This window comes from Manis javanica, chromosome 2, assembly GCF_040802235.1.
Source record: "Manis javanica isolate MJ-LG chromosome 2, MJ_LKY, whole genome shotgun sequence".
Lineage (NCBI taxonomy): Eukaryota > Metazoa > Chordata > Mammalia > Pholidota > Manidae > Manis > Manis javanica.
Genome location: NC_133157.1, coordinates 34515121 through 34538336, shown reverse-complemented (window position 1 = coordinate 34538336; position 23216 = coordinate 34515121). Strand labels below are relative to the sequence as shown.

General features: G+C 35.6%; 1 protein-coding gene across 13 annotated transcripts in view; it reads right to left on the bottom strand.

The window, feature by feature from the left end:
• Positions 1–2679: 2679 nt before the first annotated feature.
• The window catches only part of RNF38 (ring finger protein 38), a 138049-nt gene continuing 117512 nt past the window's right edge, over positions 2680–23216 (bottom strand). For 12 of the 13 annotated variants that reach the window (XM_036996549.2, XM_036996546.2, XM_036996547.2 and 9 more), the window contains 8 exons: positions 20694–20861; positions 19262–19432; positions 15144–15305; positions 14720–14826; positions 12866–12950; positions 9373–9494; positions 7544–7643; positions 2680–6114 (listed from right to left, as the gene is read on the bottom strand). In XM_036996549.2, the coding sequence (XP_036852444.2) occupies positions 6052–6114; positions 7544–7643; positions 9373–9494; positions 12866–12950; positions 14720–14826; positions 15144–15305; positions 19262–19432; positions 20694–20861 (978 nt within the window). In that variant the 3' untranslated portion in view covers positions 2680–6051. The remainder of the gene's footprint in view (positions 6115–7543; positions 7644–9372; positions 9495–12865; positions 12951–14719; positions 14827–15143; positions 15306–19261; positions 19433–20693; positions 20862–23216) is intronic. The other variant, XM_036996550.2, reaches the window with a different exon arrangement.

Sequence of the window (23216 nt, the reverse complement as noted above, 5' to 3'; positions counted from 1 at the left end):
AACTGCAACTCTACAGTTATTAACAAGGAGCTGTGGGGAAGGGGTTCTGACCCCGAATGGGAGGCTAAGAAAGCAGCTTATGAATGTGTCTATTGTAGACATTGCCAGGTACTGGCCTAGAGCTGGGTGTAGGCTACAGGTCTTGTTACTAACTAGCCACTATGTGATTTCCCTGTGTAGACTAAGCAGCAGAGGTCTTAAAGGAATGTGGGTTCCTTCTTCCTGAACAATCCACTTCCTCTCATAGTGGGAAAACATCCATACTGATTTTGCACATTTTCAGACTGTGAGTTGACACTCAGTATCCCTGGCTGTCATTTTTTTTTTCCTTCAGTCTTTCTTATTCCTACATTTCCTGCTTGACATTTTGGGAGGTAGAGAAAACCATGTGAAAAGGGTTAAGATCATGTGCACTGTGAGCAATCCCAGTCATCTCGAACCCCATCATCTCAATGAAGATTTCCTACTCAGTTCTTCAGAATGATCAGTTTTCTGACTGGCAAATAATCTTTTAAGTAGCTGTGAATCCTGAAGGTGCTCGCAAATGTCTTATTACACAATTTATTGACAGACAAGGAACTGTTCTTGAATGTTACCTAGGCCAGCTATTATGTGATGCTCACAGCAACTAAGTTAGCTTTTTATGTGTTTATTACTTATATACTGGAATATAGCCACAAAATTTATATGCAACTATACAGAGGAGTAAAATATTTATCATACTGTGATATTAAGGCATGCAATAATGAAATTCAGAGATCTTGGGGTATCAAGAATAATGTTCCATTCTTTGGAAACCGGGTAACTCTGCAGTCTCAATTTAGACCTATTCCATTCAACATGGTGGCACTCATCCACAGGCGGTTGAACATTGAAATGCAGCCAGTCCAAACTGAGATATGCTGTAAATATATATATACTGGATTTCACAGACTTGGTAGAAGACATCACAATAATTTTCTATAACTGATCAGGTATTGCAGTATTTTGGGTTTAAATATTGTGGATAAAATTAAAGTTCCTATAGCCAGAATTCTTACCTGGCCCTGGTTGGCTAGTTCACTACACATATATGGACAATATGTTGCTATCGACTCTATATCAAGAGCTCTGCCCAGTGCTCTGGGTGACACAGTGGCATGGCTGTAAGGCTGCAGGAGAGCAGAGCAGAGGCCAGAGTGGCAGCAGCGCCAAGGACAGAGACTGGGACAGCTGTGCGGGTAGAAAGGCCCATTGGATGGCTGGGCAGGCAGGGAGGACCAGAGGCAGAGACTGGCTTGCTGCATGCAGACTCACTCTGAGTGAACGGGATTTTAGTGACTGACCTGCCACCAAATAAAGTTGAGTATTACCGTTTCACCCCAAGAACGTTTTACTGTCATTTGGTCACATTGAATCCACAGTGAACTTGCCCAGGGCTGAAACCCATCGGCAAGACAAATATATTAGAAATATTTCAACCGTTTTCTTTTGCTTTTCAATGTGGCTACTAAAAATTTTTTGATTGCATATATGGCTAATCACACTTCTATTACAGAGCATTGTCTATATACAGTTCATTAGTATATATGAGCACACACAAGACCTGAAAACTTGGTAGTGAACTGACCACAAACATTCACAAGAATTTTATCTTCTGGTACATATCAGGTCTTGTGATCTAGGAAGAAAGTAATTGTAGACAGTGATGTTTAATTGGCATATTTGGCACACTTGAGGTTTAGTATTATCAGAGCATAGTAAAAATGAAATGAAATACTTATTAAAGGAAGAAAGAAACTGGCCAAGATGAAATCCTGATGGAGTCCACATTTTACAGCTTATTTAAGGACCTCTATTTATTGTTCCCAGAAAATCTGCTCTAAGTCTGGTAGCTTTCTAGAGCTCTCTCCAGGCAGTGACTCAGTGTATGGCAACGTTATTGCCCACACAGGTGTAGTGAGCTAGCCAGCCAGGGCCAGGTGAGAATCCTGTGTAGTGTAGGCAGCGAGACAAGGGAGTGTATGGAAATTTACTGAGCACTAATTGCCTTGGCCGTTAAGACAGCCCTAAGTTTTGGGTTTCTTGAGATATTCAAAGCCCAACACAAACACTCTTGAATGGCTGCTTTCTTTCAAGGAAAGAAAACTGGGTCTATTATTTAACCTCAATTTTTTGTATTTTGTTTTACCTTTCTTCTCAAGTAACAAAGTCAGTATACATATGAGCAGACTTTTACTTTTCTCCCTTTTCTAGTCAAAGGAATTAAACATGTATGCAAATGACAACAGAAGCTCATTATGTTGACAGTAAGTTGGACTAAGCTGCAAGTAACATGGACAAATTTGCCCAATTATCTATTGTAATCTTACTTCCTGCATCTTATGGTTAACATACAAAGAAGTTCAATGACCTACTTACCTCTTACTTTCAATAAGCTTATGGCACATGTGTGGCTATATTCAGCTACCATCTTGGCCCTTTCAAAGATATAAACAAGTATCATATTATGATGTTAGCTGCTTTTGTGCTTCTAAGATGTTTGCAAAAATGCAGAAACACCTGAATTAATAGACTTTAAATCTGGCTGCTAGTAGCTCAACAACTCTATCTTCCTGTTGGAAATCTCCTCTGCCCCTCCCTCCATGCACACATAACCACTACCCTTCCCTAACACAGTAACATGAAACACAACACCTGTTTTAAGTGTACATACATTTATTACCAACAACCCTCTCAACTCCAAAATTGGGCACAGGGATTAAAAATAAAAATTCATTGCACTACTTAGTAAAGCATTACTAGTAACTTTCATAAAAAATGTACAAACTTTGTTAAAAATTTATCAAGCCTTCAAATGATTTGGTTACAGATATTTATAATAAGTACATTTAAAACTATATGTTAACTGATACAATGGAGTATGATTTGAGCAAATGACTCAGCAAATGATTCCAGAAAATACCCCTGTAAGCTTTCATAATCTGAAACAAACAGCCAAGTGAGGTAACCAAATACACCAACAGGGGAAAACAGCTTTCTAATGAAGGCCTAAAGATATCTATGAAAATATTCTCTTTAAGTAAGTTGGTAGATCTCATCAAAATATTGTAAGAGGCCCAAATTTAAGAATCTTAACAAATCACATTTCAGAGTGTATAAAATCTAAATATGCTTTCACATTTTCTAGATTTTGTTCAAAAAAAATTCAGGGCAGAAAATTCTAATGAGATCTTGATACCTGAAGGCCTTGACTTACGTTTTGTTTTGTTCTGTTTGGGTGGGTGGGTGGGGGTAGCTAAAAAAAACAAAACAAAAACAAAGATGATAATTCATGCAAAAAACCCCAAACCCACAGCAGAGTTAAGATGGGTAAAGCCAATGTTATTTAGGAGGAAAGAGGAAGGCAATAAACCAATGTGTGCCTGCCACCTGGTGCACCAGCCAAGGTGGCAACAGCTGGGCACTGTCACCTGTACTCTCTTCTGCTAGCCACAAAGTTGCTCACTGTGACTAGTCTGAGCTGGTTTAGACCACATGCATGTATGCTCCTAATATGCACTAACCACTTAATCAGCAAGTCTGCACACATCTCTAAGAGCCCCATGCAAAGACATTCCCAAAGAGAGATCAGTCACAAGAGTGCAACAATTCAGGATTTTACCGAAATAGACCCTGCTGCCTCTAAAATTGCCAACTGCCTCTCAAAATTTACTGGAAAAGGGAAATGACAAGAATTCATCGTCAGAGGGAGGGAAGAAAGAGCTAATTTTCCTAGTCATTAGTACAATGTGCCTTGTTACTTAGGTATCTATATAAATTAGAAAAAGTGCTTTACTTGCATGCTTCAATAAAATGAATACTGAGTGTAGTAGTGTTATGTTAGATCTGTACAGATATAAATTTTTTGCAGCTATATAAAAGAGTATGTATAAGATGGGCTTTTGCCATTTTAAACATGATTTCTTAATGAAAATAAAGATTAAACTATACGTAATTTGTAATGTAGCTGATGAGGCCAATAATTTTGGTCTTTAACACACTTTTGTTCATCAGGAACAGGTGGGGGATATCCTAATGACTTAAAACGTGTGCATTTTACCACTGTTCAGATGTATTTCCAATGCACTGACAAGTATAGGGCAAAGAGAAAGTATGCAAAATCCTATCTGTATGACTAGATAGAGGCAACAGTGTCTGGAAAAGGGCAAAATTGTGCTTCTGTGTGAATGGACTTTACTGAACTCTAAGCTGTGATGAGCTTATAGACTTCAAGGGAAGGCAAGTAGCATGGCAGTAACAAGTAGTTAACACTGTCATGAGTAGAAAACGGACACAGAGCCACCTGGAAGTTGAGTGAGGCTGGCAGTGAGCCATCACAGTCCTGGCTGGAACCACGCAGCTTGTGCTATGCAAACAAGCAATGACATCAATTCCAAGTTGAGGCAGACAGTGTTGAATACGTTAAAAGAACAAGAGGGATATAAACACTGCTGGAAAAACAACTTTAAACAATCTGAATTATGTTCAGTGAATCTATCTATATATATATAAAAAAAAAGACCCACACAGCTTTGTATTATGTCAGATCAACTAAATGAAGGTCAATTCCTGTTTTACAGCATTATTTTTATACAAAAATCAAATTTTCATTTACACTGCAAGTATTCTGGATGCCTGTTATATTAACTTTTTCTCGTTCAAACAAAAATTAAAGAGAGAAGCAGTAAAACATCAAAACACATCAGGTCTAAGGAACTTGAGCTGTCACAGCACTTGATCCATCCTGGAAATGAGGGTTTTGATGAGAAGCACATTTACTGAGAGAAGAATTAGACAACTTTCAGAATTGGACCTTGGCAGGTGAATGAATATGAACAGAAATATAGTTTTCTTTAAACAATTTAGTTGCCTATGGGAGCTTGAACACAACATGTATCAAAGTCAAGCTGAGTTAAGAGATTTTGTTCTGGTAGAAGGAGGTGAGATTTCATGGGACCAGTGGTATTCTTAGAAATATATTACTCAAATATCTTCAGAATAGATTACAAATCTAAATATCAAAAAAATAAAAAAAATCACGAGTACTTCCTGTAAGAAGCTTACTGGAAATGTAAAGGAAAAAACAAGAAAGTATCAACATTCAAATCACTGACTGAAATGCTAATATTGCTAACTGATGATGTATGATATTGCACCTTCTTTTTGGAAACAGCGAGTTGGAGATTAAAAAAAATTTTTTTTACAACAGAATCAAAAAATCAAGTTCATGGAGTGAGAATCTGTTACACTTTTTTTTCCTAAGTGACCCACTTGGGAACACCAATGAAGAGAAGGTGACAGCTGCCTGAAGCAAAGGAAGAAGGCTTTTCTCATTCCATTCATTGGGGAAGGAAGGGGACGGGAGTATTCAATGTTTGTAATTGATGCACCCTTAGCAATCAGTGTGCAACAGCAAACACAAGGGAAGAACCAGTGTACAGTACTAGTGCTGTTTAAATAACACACCAGATTATACATTGCAGCATAATTAAACTACACACACATTCTTGGTACATGCTGGTATATAGGATCTCATACACTCGTTAGCTACCATGCCCTCATACAGTGGTTGTACACACTCACTCTCACACACAGATACATGTATCACCAACAGTCATACACTGCATTCATTTCCACTCACAGTTTCTGAAGGCTCTATATAAGGTAGATTGCTATATCATCTGGAGCTACCACTTTTTATAAAAGCACATGCTAAAAGATCACGTCCACTGTAATCTTGCAGCAACACTCGGAATGATCACACAAAAACCAGGGAATGTTAGTGCACACACGAAATTAAGCTAAAGAAAAAGTCTTTGGAGTTCCAATCACACGGTTAGTATAACAATCCCATAATTGTGAAGACTACTTGTAAGCTTTTATAGTTGATTAAGTCACACAGTGCAAAGAAAGGTCCATTGACCCTTTTGGTAAAGGGAGGGCTGGAAGCCACACAGATTAAGTTCAATGGATAGTCCATATATACATGTGATGAGGAACACCCAAACCAAATTTGTGCTCTTAGGTTGGTCATTCTGAATCCCGATGGACTTCTGAAGCATCAGCTCGGCAAATTGGGCAAGTACGGTTTGCCTAGAAGACAAAAGAGAAAACGTGTCTGAATTGTGACTTATACATGAATATCCTGAAAGCGGTAAAACCGTTTTTACTTCCCATATAGTTTTTACACTTTGTTCCTGTCTTTTAAAAAATATCCCACAAACCTCAGACTTATTAGTCTGCGAATAATTTTTAAATAAGTCTGTTCCAACACAAAGACAAGATTACCTATCACCAGTTCAAACAAATTTAATAACTGGTTTCAAATTTCTCTCAAAAATGGCACCACCACTTGCTGAACTGCTAAAGCCAGAAACATAGGCATAACCTGCTCTTATTTCGTACCATTCATTAAACACTCTCAGTCCTACATTACAATAGCTCTCAAATCTGTCCTCTCCTTTTTCATCCAACTGTCACTCTCCACTCTCCACCTGGCCCAGAACATCCTTACTCCATTTCCTTGTCTCTCAGAAATTATCCCTTCTATTCCATCTCCAAACAGTGGCCAGTGATGTTTCTAAAACCCAATCTTGGTCACATCCTTTCACACTTTCAGGACCAAGTCCAAACTCCCTCACACTTCACAGTAACTTCACAATAAGCTGGCTGCTGGTCACATCTCTGAAAGTCTCTTCTCTCACCACTGTCCCTCACATTCTCACTACCAGCCACGTGGAACCTGTGGTTTTCTGATCATTCTTTGTTCTCACATGTCAGGGAAGTGCATATACAGTTTTTTTTTCCCCCTAAAAAATTAAGGCTCTGTGCATTCAGGATTCAGTTTGGCTTAAACTGGGTACCCTTCATCTATGCTCAGAGGACTGATCCTATTTTAATTCACCTGTCTTCCTCACCAAACTGTGAAGTTATCTAACCCAATATTATCATCTCCGAATCATAATACTCTTTTAAAAAATAAAAAATGAAGTTGACTATTTATTTTACTGCAACACATTTTTATGCTATTATTATAAAAAACATAACACAAGAACCCTGAAATAATTTCACCCTGGCATAACTGTTAGAATTTGTGTTCTTTGGGCTTTTTTTCCCTTCATATTTGCAAGAGGAAAATGGTCAGAATTAAATAAAAGCACTAGGGGCTTATTTCCCATGTAAATCTCTGGTGAAGGAGTTCCAGTGAGGCCCCCTTCTAAATACTTTAGAGGAAATTGGTCTAATAAGTTTAGGCCTCGTCCCTATATGCCATGAGAAAATTAGGACATACTATTTATCAAGGATAGGTAATCCATTTTTGGACTGTGCACCATCACTCCTACACTGATGATGACTGTTCATTTTTACTGGCCTTTCCATTTGAAGAAATCTTATCAAAAGCTGTTTTCCAATTTTGTCTCTTTACCTACCTTCCACCAAACAGTGGACTTACTCTACATGAAGTATGGTCAATAAATAAGAAAATTCAGTGTTATTCTCTTCACAGATGCCATCACCTTACCTTAAGCCATTTGTCAACACACTTGGCATGGAACTCGTGGTTACAGGGTAAAACTCTAAGTAGCTGCCTTGATTCAAAATCACACATGCATACTACACACCTTAAAGAAAAGCAAAAAGATAATTTAACTATAAAACTAAGGAGTTTTCTATTTTGTTATGATGATTAAAGCCTACAAAAACCACTTGTCTCATGTATCAAAATGTCATTTAAATTTTAAGACAAAATTTCAAAACCCAGAAAAAAATCATGTTACAACATTTAATAGGACTGCTTTGCTTCACTGACACATTAAGAAATTTTTAGTTCAACATCCAAACCAGTCTTAATACTGAAGATACTATAATATTCAACAAATGGTGTTAGAACAAATGGATATCCACGTGGAAAAAAATGAAACTTAACTCCTACATCACACAACATACAAATTAACTAAAAAATGGATCAAAGGCCTAAATGAAAGAGCTAAAAACTACTAAACTCTTAAAAGAAAACACAGGATTAAATCTTCATGATGTTGGAATAGGCAATGGTTTCTTGGAGATGATACCATAAGCAAAAGAAACAACAAAAAGTAGATAAACTGAACTTCACCAAAGTCAAACAAGAGAAATGTGCCTCAAAAGGCACCATCAAGAAAGTGAAAAGAACTCACAGAATGGGAGGTATTTTTGAAAATCTTGTAAGGGACTGATATGTATAACATATAAATAACTTCACCTAGGAAATGAAAATCAAAACCTCAATGAGATACCATTTCATACCAATAAGGATAGCTAGAATCAATACAGATAATAACCAGCATTGTTGAGGATGTGGAGAAACTGAAACTTCATAGACTGCTCGCTGGTGAGAATGTAAAATGGTACATAGCCACTTTGGAAAAACTGGAAATTCTCAAAAGGTTAAACAAAGAGTTACCCTATGACCCAATATTACTAGGTATCCAAGAGAAAAAAGAACACATATCCACAGAAAAACCCTTTACATAAATGTTCACAGCAGAATTATTAATACTAGCCAAAATGTGGAAACAACCTAAAAGTCCATCAACTCAGGAAAGGATAAGCAATATTTTGTGTATCTATACAATGGGATATGATTTGTCCATAAAAAGGAATTAAGTACTGATACATGCTACCACATGATGGACCTTGAAAACATTATGCTCAGTGAAAGAAGCCAGACACAAAAGACCATAGTATGATCCCATTTATGTGAACTGTCCAGAATAGGCAAATTTACAGAAATAGAAGTAAATTAGTGGGGGACTATACCAGGGTAGGGAAGGTTGAGGAGAAATGGGGAGGGGTTGCTAATGGGTGAGTGGCTTCTTTTTGGGGTAATGAAAAGGGAACAAATTTGATTGTGAGGATGGCTGCAAAACTCTGAAAACACTAAAAACCTTGGAATTGTATCTCAGAGTTGCTGTAAACTATAATGAGCAGAGTCTTTAGGTAAAAACCTCAAACTTTACATGTACGATGAGACTTTTCAATCTTCTAGGAAATATTCTAGGGTTTGAAGTAGAAGCCATAAAATTTCAAGACAATGTAAAAATTAAACCAGCAATGTCCAACAGAATTTTCTGAGATGACAGAAATGTTATCCATCTACACCTTTCAATCACTAGCTACTGCAACTTAGAAATTTAACTTAATTTTATTAAACAGCCCCATGTGACTAGTGGCTACCTTACTGTACAGCATAGGCCTAGAGTGTGAAAGAGAGATCATTTTTTATCAAGTTTTCTTTGATCCTCATGCTTTTGTTTCATAAAAGTAGAAAAGGAAAATAAATACTGAGTGATGTCAGAGAAATGTACTTACAAAGTCTGTTCTGATTGGTGGTTGTTAGGATTGAACCGATAAGAAGGAAGTTGTTCAATATCTGCTTTAGTCAGTCCTCGAGGCTTAGCCTCTCCCAGTCGCTCTGCCAGGTTTAACAGGGCCTGTATAAGGAAAAGGACACATATTTTAGTCCTCTAAATTTTTCTATTTCAATAATTTTTTTAAAACTACCTTTATTATGGAAAAATTTAAGATAAACAAAAATAGAGAAACAGTAGAATGAACCTCCTATGCCAATTACCCAGGCTCAATAATTCATGACTAATTTTACTTCATCTATACCTGTGTATTCTTAAACCCAAGATTATTTTAAAACATGATATTTCATTGTTAGAATAGTTCAGTGTTTATCTTGACAACAGTTTGTCAACTTCAGCACTTCTGACATTTTGGACTGGAGCACCCTTTGTGGAGGGGGCTGTGCTGCCTGTCCTGTGCACTGGAGGGCATTTAGTGGTGTTCCTGGCCTCCACCTGCTAGATGCCAGTAACACCCACTCCACAGCCACTGTACTAACCCAAACTGCCTCCAGACACTGCTAAATATCCTCTGGGGTATAAACGAGCCCCAGACTGAGAACCACCACTCTAAAAAAAATAAGACTTTTTAAGAGAATATAATCTTAACACCATAACACCTAAAAATTAAAGACTTCCTTAATGTCAAATATCTCTGATGAAATTCAGTTATTTTCAAAACATTATTTTTAAAAAGTTTGTTCAAATCAGGATCCAAATAAATCAATATATTATCATTGCTTGATATATCTTAAATACATTTTTTCACTCTTACACCTGCTGAAAAAATCAGGTCAATGGCCGACAGATATTCCCAGTCTGAATTCTGCTGACTGAACTTCCCCACCCCTGACTTGTATTTCCTTGTCCCATTTTCCCCATAAATCGGTGGATTTGACTATTTCAAAATTTAAAGACAGTAAAATGGTGATACTGTTATCATTCATTCTTAATTTATTAGAGGAAATACTACACTGAGCAACCTCCCCATATCCAAATGTACTCAGTAGTACAATTTATGTAGAAAGGGCAGGATAAGACCAATGAGTTTATTTTATACCAGCACTGCCTTCCTCCCAGTCTTCACTGGCTCTAATTATTCATTTGCTATATCTTACAATCAGTAAGGCGTTTGTGTGCTGCTTTCCCCCATTTTTTAGGGTTAAGAGAATGGGTAACAAAAGAAATGATGGATGAGAGGAAAAAATTAATTTCCCCAAATCTCTAAAATTAATGCTGTGATAGCTGTGTTAATATGATGACTAATATGAGTACAACATTGCTTCTGGTACTAGCGGTAGAGAATTGGATCATCTAAATAAGTTGCCCCCCCCTTTGCCATGCATGTCCGTTTTTCTAAATGCTAGAATAGAGAGTATATTGTTAAACTGATGCTGACTGAAATTAGCAGGTAAGATTTATGCTATAGCTGATATGTACCTTATACCTCTACTGTATGTACTCTAGGACAATTAGATTAACTAACATAATTTATGACAATTACATTCAATAAAATATGTTCATTAAGCCTTTACTGGATGGAGAATGCAATGATAATCAAGCCCTCAACAAATAATTTATATGATCTAGTATGCAAGACAACTCAAGGCAGGAAGACTTAATCCCTATGGTTTTGTAAGAATCGTAAAAATGAAAAGGAGGGAGAGAACTCATCTAGATTGGGAATGGACTAGAAATGCCTTTCATAGAGGTGGTTTTTAGCTGGGTCTTGACATGGCTATTTTGAAATGTGGACGAAGGGGGAAAAGTTCTTAGGCAGAAGGATCAAAGGGAGAAAAGGTTAAGAATGTATAAGGTAGACTAAGAAAATGGTGAATACTCTGGACTATGGAGTACAATAGGAAGGTACACTAGATTAAAAAAAGTAGAAAAGCACATAGATTTTCCTGACTGGATTCAAGTATGACTTTGCAGAAGGTCAAACATATTCAACCCAAAATGCAGTTTAGAAAGGGATTCCAGTGCCAAATACAAAATATCTTTCTTACATTGGGATGCTATCCCCGTTTTGTCTAGATATGTATGTGATCTGTTTAATGAAGAGCTGTCCTTTTCAGCACCATGACTTATTTTACTACAGAATGCCTAAGGATAACCAACTCCTTTTCTTACTACTCTCTATATATAAAACTAACATAAGCAGTGTAGAAACAAAACCAGGAAATTACTATAGCTCCTTTCTCTCTCAAGCAATCTGGGAATGGAATCCAAAGGACACTGCAGTGTGGATTATATATGTAGAAAGAAAGTGACATAATTGCATTTGAAACTACAAGAATATAGCATTTGGCCTGACTGCTTTCGTAGGCATAAAAAAAAAAGGTGTTTAAAATTATGTGTGCGTCTCCTCCCTGTTCCCAGGTTCAATTTGTCAGAAAACAAAACAAAACAAAACCTGTTTCAATATTCATACTGTATATAAAGACTAAGTGAGGCTGGGGTGAGTGAAAAAATGGCGGTACCAAAACAAAGTCATATAGTCAGTTCACACTCAATATATCCAAAACCAAATTTGCTTTCCAACTCCTAAACTGCATCTCCTATTCCTAAACCTCATATAAGATAATGTTCATATCATATAAATTAGATAATACATCTTAGATTCGGCCTTTTTCTTGGGCTATTGCAGTCTTTTTTGCAAAGCACCTTCTTTTGCAGCCCTCCCACTCACACCCTGGGCCCTACTGTTAAGCCATAGAGTGATCAAAGCCTGTTGATTCTAGTGTTAAAATGTCTTTAAAGATACATTCTTTTTCTATTTGCATTCCCATAGTTCAGAACTTGCATGGTTTTATGATTTATTTCCTGACCTATAAAATAGGTCTCCCTGCCACTAACTTCTAATCACTCTCATCTATTCCTTTATGCTATTAGCAGAGCTAATACATCAGATCTGAGGTAGCAATCTGATGCCATAAGCACCAAAATATTTAGTGGCTCCTTCCTCCCACAATATTAAAAAATTATGTCCAGGGCACTTAAGGACAACCAGTTGAGCTTTTCAATCAAACCTCCATTTTCTTCCCCTTTCCCTTTAGCCACAGACTATATGTTGTTTCTCAAGAATATCCAGCACTTCCCTGACTCAATCTTATGCATGAAAAAATTCCCGTCCTTTAAGAATTGGCCCAAACACATGTGCTTCCACCGCATTCTTTTCAGAACATTCGATTATAATTCACCATTTTCTTATTTCACTCTCTCACAGGAACTGTATGTATCTCTAATATAGCATCAAAGTCTATCTTGTTATCATAGCTGTGTGGCACATATTGAAACATCCTTAAGGATGCTGAACACTTCCCTGACATATTTGTATTTTGAAATGTACAAAGGGTTGACACCTAATAAATGTTTAACTGAATGAGTTGAGTAGAATAATACTTTTTATGCACACAGCACTCACCAAATTAATTCACAGTTCCCCTACTAACCTCGTAATTTTCTACTTCACCATCTTCCACATCCAACTCAAAGCTGAAAGTTGGGCCCACTGCAGGTGGCACTGGAAGCATTGATCTGCAGTGAAAATAACCCAAACTAGTACATGAGAACATTACTTCAATGAATAGGAAGAAGAATAAGGCCCATGCTACAAGGATAAAGAATGTTAGTTTTTTTTTTAAATATTCTTTTTTATTGAAGTATAGTTGACATATATTATATTGGTTTCACATGTACAACATAGCGATTTGACAGTTATCTAATGTTATTAAATGCCCAACCCAGTAATTGTAGTTACTATCTGTCAACACAGAAAGATCTTACAATATTATTGATTATATTTCCTATGCTGTACTTTCATCCCTGCAACTAATTTATAATTGCAATTTTGTGCCCCTTTATCCCCCTTACCTGTTTCACCCATCTCCCCCATGGTAACCACCAGTCTTCTTTGTGTCTATGAGTCTATTTCTGTTTTGTTCATTTTCAAAATAATTTTTTTTAAGATTCCACATATAAGTGATATCATAAGGTATTTGTCATTCTCTGCCTGGCTTATTCCACTTAGCATAATACCCTCCAGGTCCATCCAAGAATGGTTAATATTAATCAGTGGCAACCCTTTAAAGAAACTGACTTCACCAGCAATAAACAAATAAAAACTGAAACAAAAAAATTCAAAGCAGTGTAAAAAAAAAAAAAGAAATACTAGGGATGAATTTAATAAAACATGTGCAAGAAGACCTATATAATAAAAACTGTAAAAATACTTCTAGGATCAATAAATTTTAAAAGATGTGTTAGGTGGTAGAGAAATATGCCATATAAGTAGACTAGAAGACTCAATATCATTAAGATTTCAAATCTCTTCCAAAAACTGATCTACAGATTTCATGTAATCCCTACCAAACCCCAGCAAGTTCATTTTTTAGTAGAAACTTATTTGCTGATTTTTGTTGAAACTATATAGATCATGAAAACTTCAAATGAAGTAATTTTAAGGACAAAGTTGGGAGAATTATACTATCTGATTTTAAGACTTATAATAGAGCTACAATTATGAAAATAGTGTGATAATAGGCACATGGCCCTCTGGGATAGACAACCATTTCCTAGCCTTCCTACGAGGCAGTTATAGACATGAGACTACATTTTGGCCAATGAGATGTAGGCAGGAGTAATACATTCAACTTCTAGAAATATCCTTGTGAGGAGGCAGGTAAAAAGATACATTTTCCTTTTTGCTAGCTGTAATGTGGATGTGACTGTTACAGCCTCAGAAACTATCTTAGATCATGTAGGGGAGGCCATCTAATTTTGAGGACAGTAGAATCATTCCTCAGAGTTATGAGGCTAACAAACCATCCTTGAATTGCCTACTTCTGAATTTCATTATATGAGAGAGAAATAAAGAACTATTATGTTTAACCCCTATGTGTTTCTGTTATAAACTTAATCCTAAAAGAGTATTTCTAAGGCACAGAAATAACTTCTTTTCCCTTGAGAGAAGCAGTAGCATCAAAAGCGGGATAATCAGAAGAGGTTGGCAAGTGATGCCAACTGTAAAAAAAAAAAAAAAAAAAAGCCAAAAGTTTAAAACTTTTCTACTTTTGCTTTGTTAATCTAATCCTATTTTTTGCCTCACACATTTCTTTCTCTCCCACTAATCCCTCATCCTTGGCTCTTCTCTGTCACCTTTAAATGGCCATCCACTTCAACCTTTAACATTAAATAGAAACAAGTATCTAGCACACTCTAAATTATGCACCACAGAGAAGATATTCACAAAAATCTTAATATTCACAAAATTCAGAACTTAATAAAATGAGAAAGAGAGAACTTACAACACATATGGTAGTAGGCTGGGATGATAAGGAGGAGGTGGTATTGGCTGCTGGGATCGATATCGACTACGTCCTGTGAGTCTCCGAGGCATAAATGGAGGATAAGGCTGTAGGGGAAAAAATGTTAAAATAATTTAAGATAATTTTCCCTTTACAACTAACAACTATTTAATCTGTCAAATAGTTTCTTCTTTAAAAACCTACAAAGTTCTTTACTGTTCAAGTGGTATTTAATGTTTCTTAAATATTAACACAGATGCAACAACTAGTTTAAAACATACATTTTGGTGTATTCCTAAATACATTTTCCAACCAAATGCTTTTAATATATTAAAAATTCTAAACATGTAGAGTTATATTGAAACAGAACTTATAACAAGTTATCAAAGCAAGCAATAAACAAATAAAATGAATGAAAACTTACTACTCCAAAGGACACCTCCTGATGCAAAGGATCATGTGTTAAGAATTGCAAAGGAGCTGATGGAGGTAATGCTGGGGGATGGGCTGATGGAGGATAAGTAAAGCCTCCTACTGGAAGATGTTCTCCTAAGAGTTCCACTTCATTTTCTATCCTTTGCAGAGGCTGAGGAAGGGGAAAAAAAACAAATGAATATATTTCCATAACATTAGACAGGTTGTGCTTTGTAACATAAAAATCAAGAACTCCCCAAAATATCTAAGGTCATGCTCATATCAATCTAAATTTATATATGTGGACATATATTATAATAAAATCTTCCTACCTTTAACTGAATTTCAATAAGAAAGTCTCTGGAATATGTTATTAAACATTTATACTCTCCATTAAAGGACAACTTTCTTTCGACTATTTGAAACTCCTCTTAAGATGAGAGATGGAAATGAAAGACAAAAAATCATGTAGTAAGCCAATTATATGAAAGTTAAGAATTATTTTTGGTAATGGTACCTGACCTACTCATAGGATATCCAGACACGTAAACTTTAACAGATAAAATAGAACATGGTATTTATTAATCAGATCCAGGGCTAAATGGGCTATAATACAGCAGGCATTATGCTGTAGTACAAAGCTTATGGGCTTTGGTATCAGACTCTTGTTGCCATCATTAATCAGTCATATGACTTCCATATAAATTACTTACTGTGAACTTCAAGAGTGTCATGTATAGAACTGACACGTTCATAGCTTCTAAAGTGTGCTGTGAACAATGAGACAATGTAGGAAAAGCACATAGTGCTATACAAAGCACGTTTTTTAAATTAACTTTTTATTTATTTTTTATTTTGGTATCATTAATGTACAATTACATGAGCAACATTATGGTTACTAGACTCCCCTATTATCAAGTCCCCACCACATACCCCATTAGTCACTGTCCAGCGTAGTAAGATGCTGTAGGATCACTACTTCTCTTCTCTGTGTTGTACAGCCTTCCCCGTGCCCCCAATCCCCTACATTTTGTCTGCTAATAGTAATAGCCCCTTTTTCTTCCTTATCCCTCCCTTCCCACCCATCCTCTCCAGTCCCTTTCCCTTTGGTAACTGTTAGTCCATTCTTGGGTTCTCTGAGTGTGCTGCTGTTTTGTTCCTTCAGTTTTTGCTTTGTTCTTATACTTCACAGATGAGTGAAATCATCTGATACTCGTCTTTTTCCGCCTGGCTTATTTCACTGAGCATAATACCCTCTAGCTCAATCCATGTTGTTGCAAATGGGAGGATTTGTTTTCTTCTTATGGCTGAATAATATTCCATTGTGTATATGTACCACATCTTTATCCATTCAACTACTGATGGACACTTAGGTTGCTTCCATTTCTTGGCTATTGTAAATAGTGCTGTGATAAACATAGGGGTGCATGTGTCTTTTTGAAACTGGGCTGCTGCATTCTTAGGGCAAATTCCTAGGAGTGGAATTCCTGGGTCAAATGGTACTTCTATTTTGAGTTTTTTGAGGAACCTCCATACTGCTTTCCACAATGGTTGAACTAATTTACATTCCCACCAGCACTGTAGGAAAGGTTCCCGTTTCTCCACATCCTAGTCAACATTTACTGTTGATTGTCTTTTGAATGGTGGCCATCTGGTTTGAGGTGATATCTCATTCTGGTTTTAATTTGCATTTCTCTGATGATTAGCGATGTGGAGCATCTTTTCATGTGCCTGTTGGCCATCTGAATTTCTTCTTTGGAGAAGTGTCTGTTCAGATCCTCTGCCCATTTTCTAATAGGGTTACTTGTTCTTTGGGTGCTGAGGCATGTGAGCTCTTTATATATATATTTTGGATGTCAACCCCTTATTGAATGTTATTTATGAGTATATTCTCCTATACTTTAGGATGTCTTTTTGTTCTACTGATGGTGTCCTTTGCTGTACAGAAGCTTTTTTAGTTTGATATAGTCCCACTTGTTCATTTTCACTTTTGTTTCCCTTGCCTGGGGAGATATTTTCATGAAGAAGTTGCTCATGTTTATGTCCAAGAGATTTTTGATTAACATATTTTTTTAAATAGCTTTATTGAGATATAATTCACATACTGTAAGAGTCACCCTGATGATGGGTAAAGTTCAGTGGCTTTTAGTACATTCATAAGAGTTGCCTAACCATTACCATTACACCTAATTCCAGCCCTTTCATCTCTCCCATCCCTCAAAAAAAAACACCCCATGCCCATTAGCAGTCCACTACTCCTTTCCCCGAGTCCTTCCCAAAACCTGTCAAGCGCCAATTTACCTTTCATTTCTACAGATTTGCCTATTCTGGACTTTCATATATTCAGAATTATATGATATGTGGCTCTTGTACCTGGCTGCTTTCACTTAGTATAATGTTCTCAAGATGTTTCATTATGTTTCAAGCATAATGTATCAAGCCATTTGTAGTTTGTTCATCAGTAAGGAATTCCTTTTTATGGTTGAGTAATAATCCACTGTATGGATACATTATTCATTCATCAGTGGATGGACATTTGGACTGTTTCCACTTTTTGGTTATTAGGACTAATGCTGCTATGAACGTTTGTGTACACATTTTTGTGTTGACATTTTCAATCTGATTCTTTTGGAAACATGTATTCTTAAATGGTAGTCTGACTTCCTTTGGCAGAGAACAACAGCACATTGTTCAAGCAGTAAGTTCATATATAATTTTACTAAAGTACACTTAAATTTGGAAGCTTACGTATGATTGGGAAAAATCCAACTGCTGACACTATGACAACATGAGCGAACCTAAGTTCTGATTTCTTATCTGATTGGATCTTTTAAAGAATTATAAATTTAGTTTTAAGTGGTGGCTAAATTTTATGTTACTTTGAATTCCTAGTTACTAGAAGCTCATGAACATCCTGGCACAAATCCTGGCCTGATTTTAATGAGGTATTTTATTATAGGAGCACAGCTGGCCCTTGAACAACGCAGGGGTTATGGTCAACCCTTCATGGAGATGAAAACGCGTGTAACTTTTATTTCCCCAAACTCAACTAAGAGCCTACAGACTGCTGCTGACCAGAAGACTTTACAGTAACAGTCGATTAACCACATATTTTGCATGTTACATGTATTATATAGTATATTCTTATAATAAGTAAGCTAGAGAAAAGAAAATGTCTTTTCAAATTGTCACAAATCTCCAAAATATTTTTCCAATATATTTACTGAAAAAAAAAGATCTGTATAGAAGTGGATGCATGCAGTTCAAACACAACTTGCTGGAAGGTCAACTACATTTTTTTCAGATTAGCAAACTTCTGCCATAATTGGCTTCTATACAGAGTTCTTAGAAAAGCCAGATAAACTGACCACTGCCTGATAAGACCCAGCATGGTGCCTAAATCCTGAGATAAAGGATGGTTAAGCTCTATTAGAACAGACTGTCAAGTTCCTCTCATAGGGCAGAAATCTTCCACTCTAACTATGTCTATATGTTTGCCTTTAAAGTCTGATGGGTCAGATGTTCAGTTTGGCCTGTCCAAAAAACAACTAGTGTTCTTCCTGTGCCCATCCTTCTACTCATGTATACAGTACCTATCTCTTCCAACACTCTGAAATAATATGCCTCTCAGCTATATTCCAGCCCCAGGACAGAATTAACTATGTTAACAGACTGTATCTCGTTTACTTTCTATCAGAACATGGTGGGAAAAAAGGCCTTCATAAAAAAACAATTGAGAGTTATTTTACTTGCTTAAATGAATATAAATACTGCTTTAACATGTATAAACAATTTTATAGTATTTTCATTTTCCATTTTAGAAATACATACAAGGAACAATCCAGAACTGAATTCTTCAGATTTATTTCCTGAAGGATTGCAGATATGTAGTAATAAACTTAAATTAGTCAAGTGACATATAAAATAACTAGAAAGATTTAAGAAACCAAAATAATTCTAGGTAAATATGTCTATATTAATTTTTGTATCTGTGGATTCCTTAATATTTTAAGAACCAGAAGAATGCCTAAGTTATAGTTTTTAAATAGTAACAACTTACAGCTAAATTAATCTTTCAAGTCTAAACATTCTGTGAAAATTAAACACACAACAACAAAGATTACCTACCGATCGTGATTGCTGTGTTTGGAAAGGGACAAACTGGCCCGGTGGTGGCAAATGAGGAGGATGATGGGGAGAAAGGTGAGGAGGATGTAAAAGAAATGGATCACTAGAAATAAGGGGTGGGAATGCAGCATATGGTACTGGTAAGTGCTGAACTGAACACGCTTGAAGCATCTGTAAGAGAAATTATTTTTTGTTAAACTTATCAGAATAATAATTAATTAAAAAACTATACACCAAGATTAAAATGTCATTGCCATACCCTCCCCCAATCATACCAAAATGTTTTAATAACCTATATTAACAAAAAATACTAGTGTATTTTTGTACCTATTATTAAAATACTGGTAACTAGTAATTATTCTGTATTTTATATAGTTCTTACAAATCAGTCAAAACACCTTTTATTTTAGCCTTTTTAACACCTAAGAAATGGGAGTAAAGTTCTATATAGAAGTTTTTCTCTACTTGATTTAAGATGTAGCAGATATTACTGCTTTCCAAGAAGCTCTTTTTCAATCTGGTAGAAATTTTTTTATTGCTATGATTCCTAAAATTAGGAGAACCTAACTCACAACTAAGTGCCTTATTCTCTCTATATTTTAGTTTGCTAATTTAGCACAATAGTTCTATGACCTATTACTAAGAAATCAAGCTTAGGTAAATGAATCTGTTAAATTGGTGCTGGCATTTTTATGGTGTGTGTTCATTTGAACCTCAAAGTCAGATAAGGGTATTAGGATTATTATTAAATTTAACAAAGTGATTTATGGTGAAGACATTACTCAACTTAGACAAGTCACTTCAATTCTCTGGATTTCAGCAACCTCATTTATGAAATAAAGAGGTTGGACTAGAGGTTGATAGATGAAAGGATAAAGCCTAAGCTTAAGAGGCAGAAAGAAATGGGTATGAATCTCTGCTCTCTCTCATACTAGTTGTCTTTATGACATTAAACAAGTCATTTTCAGTTTCAGTCTAGAAAATGGAGACACCATTTTCATCACAGGCTTTCTACAGTGAGGAAGAAATCAGACCAAGCACTCAAAGTGCTTGTTAAAACCCATTAAGTGCTGAGACTGTAACTGTTGATCACTAAAGTCTTTGAGACTTTAATTACTAACTAGCCAGTATGCTGATGTTAACCCCCAAGGCCAACCTTCAAGGTTTTATTATGGGTAGTGCTGGGAACTAAATATGAGGGAACATGTTTTTCCCTTCAGGATATCCAAATATATAATTTAATTAATGTAAAATATATCAAGTTTTAAAGGTCATTTTATTAAATTGTTAACTGTAAGGATGCTACTGAGATTTGTTGTAATAAAATTGACTTTTTTACTTGGAACTGAAAAGCTGCAAAAGGCAATCTCTTCAATTTTGTTTGCTATTACCTAACATACTTAGCCATTCAAGAGGGACCTCACAGACTTACTGGAGGAGGCACACTGCAGACAGGGAGGTGCTGTCCACTGAAAACCACAGAGCATCCTGGGACCTGTTGTGTACTGCAAGCAGGGATGTGCTGGCCTGTGCAGAGTGGAATCCCATGTGGTGCCACTGTTGTTACTGTGTAAGAAACAGGGACAGTGCCCTGATGGAGCTATTAGGGAAGAAAAATAAAATTATAGCTGTTTGGATAAGACATCAACTATTAAAAATTAAAATCTGGGCATTTATTGATTTCCCTCTCAGGTGCATAGATTTTTCACAATGTACTTGTCCAACAAGTTTCAACCAGAATATTCTTTGCCATTCTGTAAGAAAGCTGTTTCAAGAGTAGTGAATGTTACCCATAGAACTAGACTAAACTCCTCTCTAAATGAGACTTGAAAAATTCAGGAGAATAATGAATTGCTAATTAACTCTTCTAGCCTGCTTTACAGAACAGAAACTTTTCTAGAGAGCACACTTGAAAAAAAAAAAGCTTTTATCTTCTAATATCTGGCCACACCAATAGGAAAACGCTTTTCAATTGCAACCAGTAACAGCAATGTGAAGTAGTTACTTAAAAAATTAAATAATTGCCTTTTTTCTTGGCCAGTCTTATTCCTATCTTACCTATCCTGAGGCAAACAATGTTACTAAAATATCCTTCCATAGCCTTCTCCATGAGCATAAGTTATAGTTATATGTAAGCATGAATCAGCCATAAATTGTCATCACATTTGTTTGGTTTTGTTTTGACTGAAATATTACTCTGCAATTTACTTTTTAAAATTAATATTGTAGATATCTCTTTAAGGGAGTTAAAGACAATTCATTCTTTTTGACACTAGCAGATATTTCCTTTTTTTAAAAATCAAAGTATCATTGACATAAATCTTATATTGGTTTTAAGTACATAAAACAGTGGTTCAACAACCCATGTTATCTCACCCTCACTAGTGCAATTATATCTGCCCACACAGGAAGATGTTACAGAGTCACTGATACTAGCCAGATATTTCAAGTACACTCCCATAATACTCTTCTCATTCATATGTTGAATGTTGAACATTCAAATTGTTTTCACTTGGGTGCTAATACAAACATAATTGTAAAAAATACTGAACATACACCCTTATACATTAGTAGTTTCATTTACTTCAGAGGGATTATGGGGTAAAAGGGTGAATGTATTTTAAACTTTTGCAAAAGGCTGGATGGCGTTTAATCACAACCCAAACAATCACAGTAGAGGCCCAATCCAAATATTTCCACTCAAAGTAGATGTCTTGCACTTTAAGTGTTTAACTACCCAAAAATGGGGAAAAAAGTATCAGGTTGTTTGCTTTAAATTCGAATTTCTCTGGTGATGGGGGGAGTCTAGTAAACATAATATTCCTCATGTAATTGTAGATTAATGATACCAAAACAAAAAATAAAATAAAATTTAAAAATCTTTTGGAATCTTCAAAAAAAAATTGCATTTCTCTGACTAGAGGCTTAACATCTTTCAATGTTTATTAACCATTTAGATTCCTTTTCTGTAAATAATCTTATATACTTTGCTCACTGCCCATTTTGTATAACGTTATCTGTCACATTTATTTATACTTTTGTTTTTTAATTAGCGTATGAATCTACTGCTTGTCATGTGTAACAAAAATATTTTCCCAGTCTGTTTTATCTTTCGATTAATCCTTCATTTAATTATAAACTTTATCATTTACAATATTATATATTTTTTGAACGTAGTACCTTTCAGTTCCCTTTTTGATGAGGTTATACAAATATGCTTCCAAACTTTCTAATCCTTAAAAAAAATTTTTTTTAAGTATCATTGATATACAATCTTACGTTGGTTTCAAATACACAACACGGTGGGTCAACATTTACCCATATTATCAAGTCCTTACCCCTCCAGTGAGGCCACTGTTCATCAACGTAGTAAGATGTTACAGAACTATCTAATCCTTTTATTTTTTACATTTAATTTATAGTCCAACTAAAGTTTTTGTTTACAATGCAGAGTAGGGCTCTAATTTCTTCTTGTAATTATAGTTGTTCAATTTATTAAACCATCCTTCTCCCTCTAAGCTGAAAACCATTATTTTTTTCATTCATTAACTTCCCATATAATACTGGATCTAACTCATGCCACACCTGTGCTATTTCAGTTATAGTAATTTACTAGAAAAGTTAACATCTAGTAAGATAAATTCTCCTCGTTATGATACTTTTTATTTTTTGGCCATTTTCACACATTCATCCAGTTTCAAAACCCACTGGCATCCTGATTTGTATTAGTTGTATTAATGTTATACACAGGACACATAATTTTTTTATATTAAGGCTTTTCATGGAGTATCATGCCATCACATGTTCAACACTATGGTACTGTCCTTCAAGAAATTAGTTTTCTTCATAAAGATACTATATTATTCATATTAAATTTTTTCTTCAAGTTTCTTTTTTAAGTTTGTAGGTTTTGATATGTTGTATTTTCCCCTAAATTCATATCAAATTGGTTAGT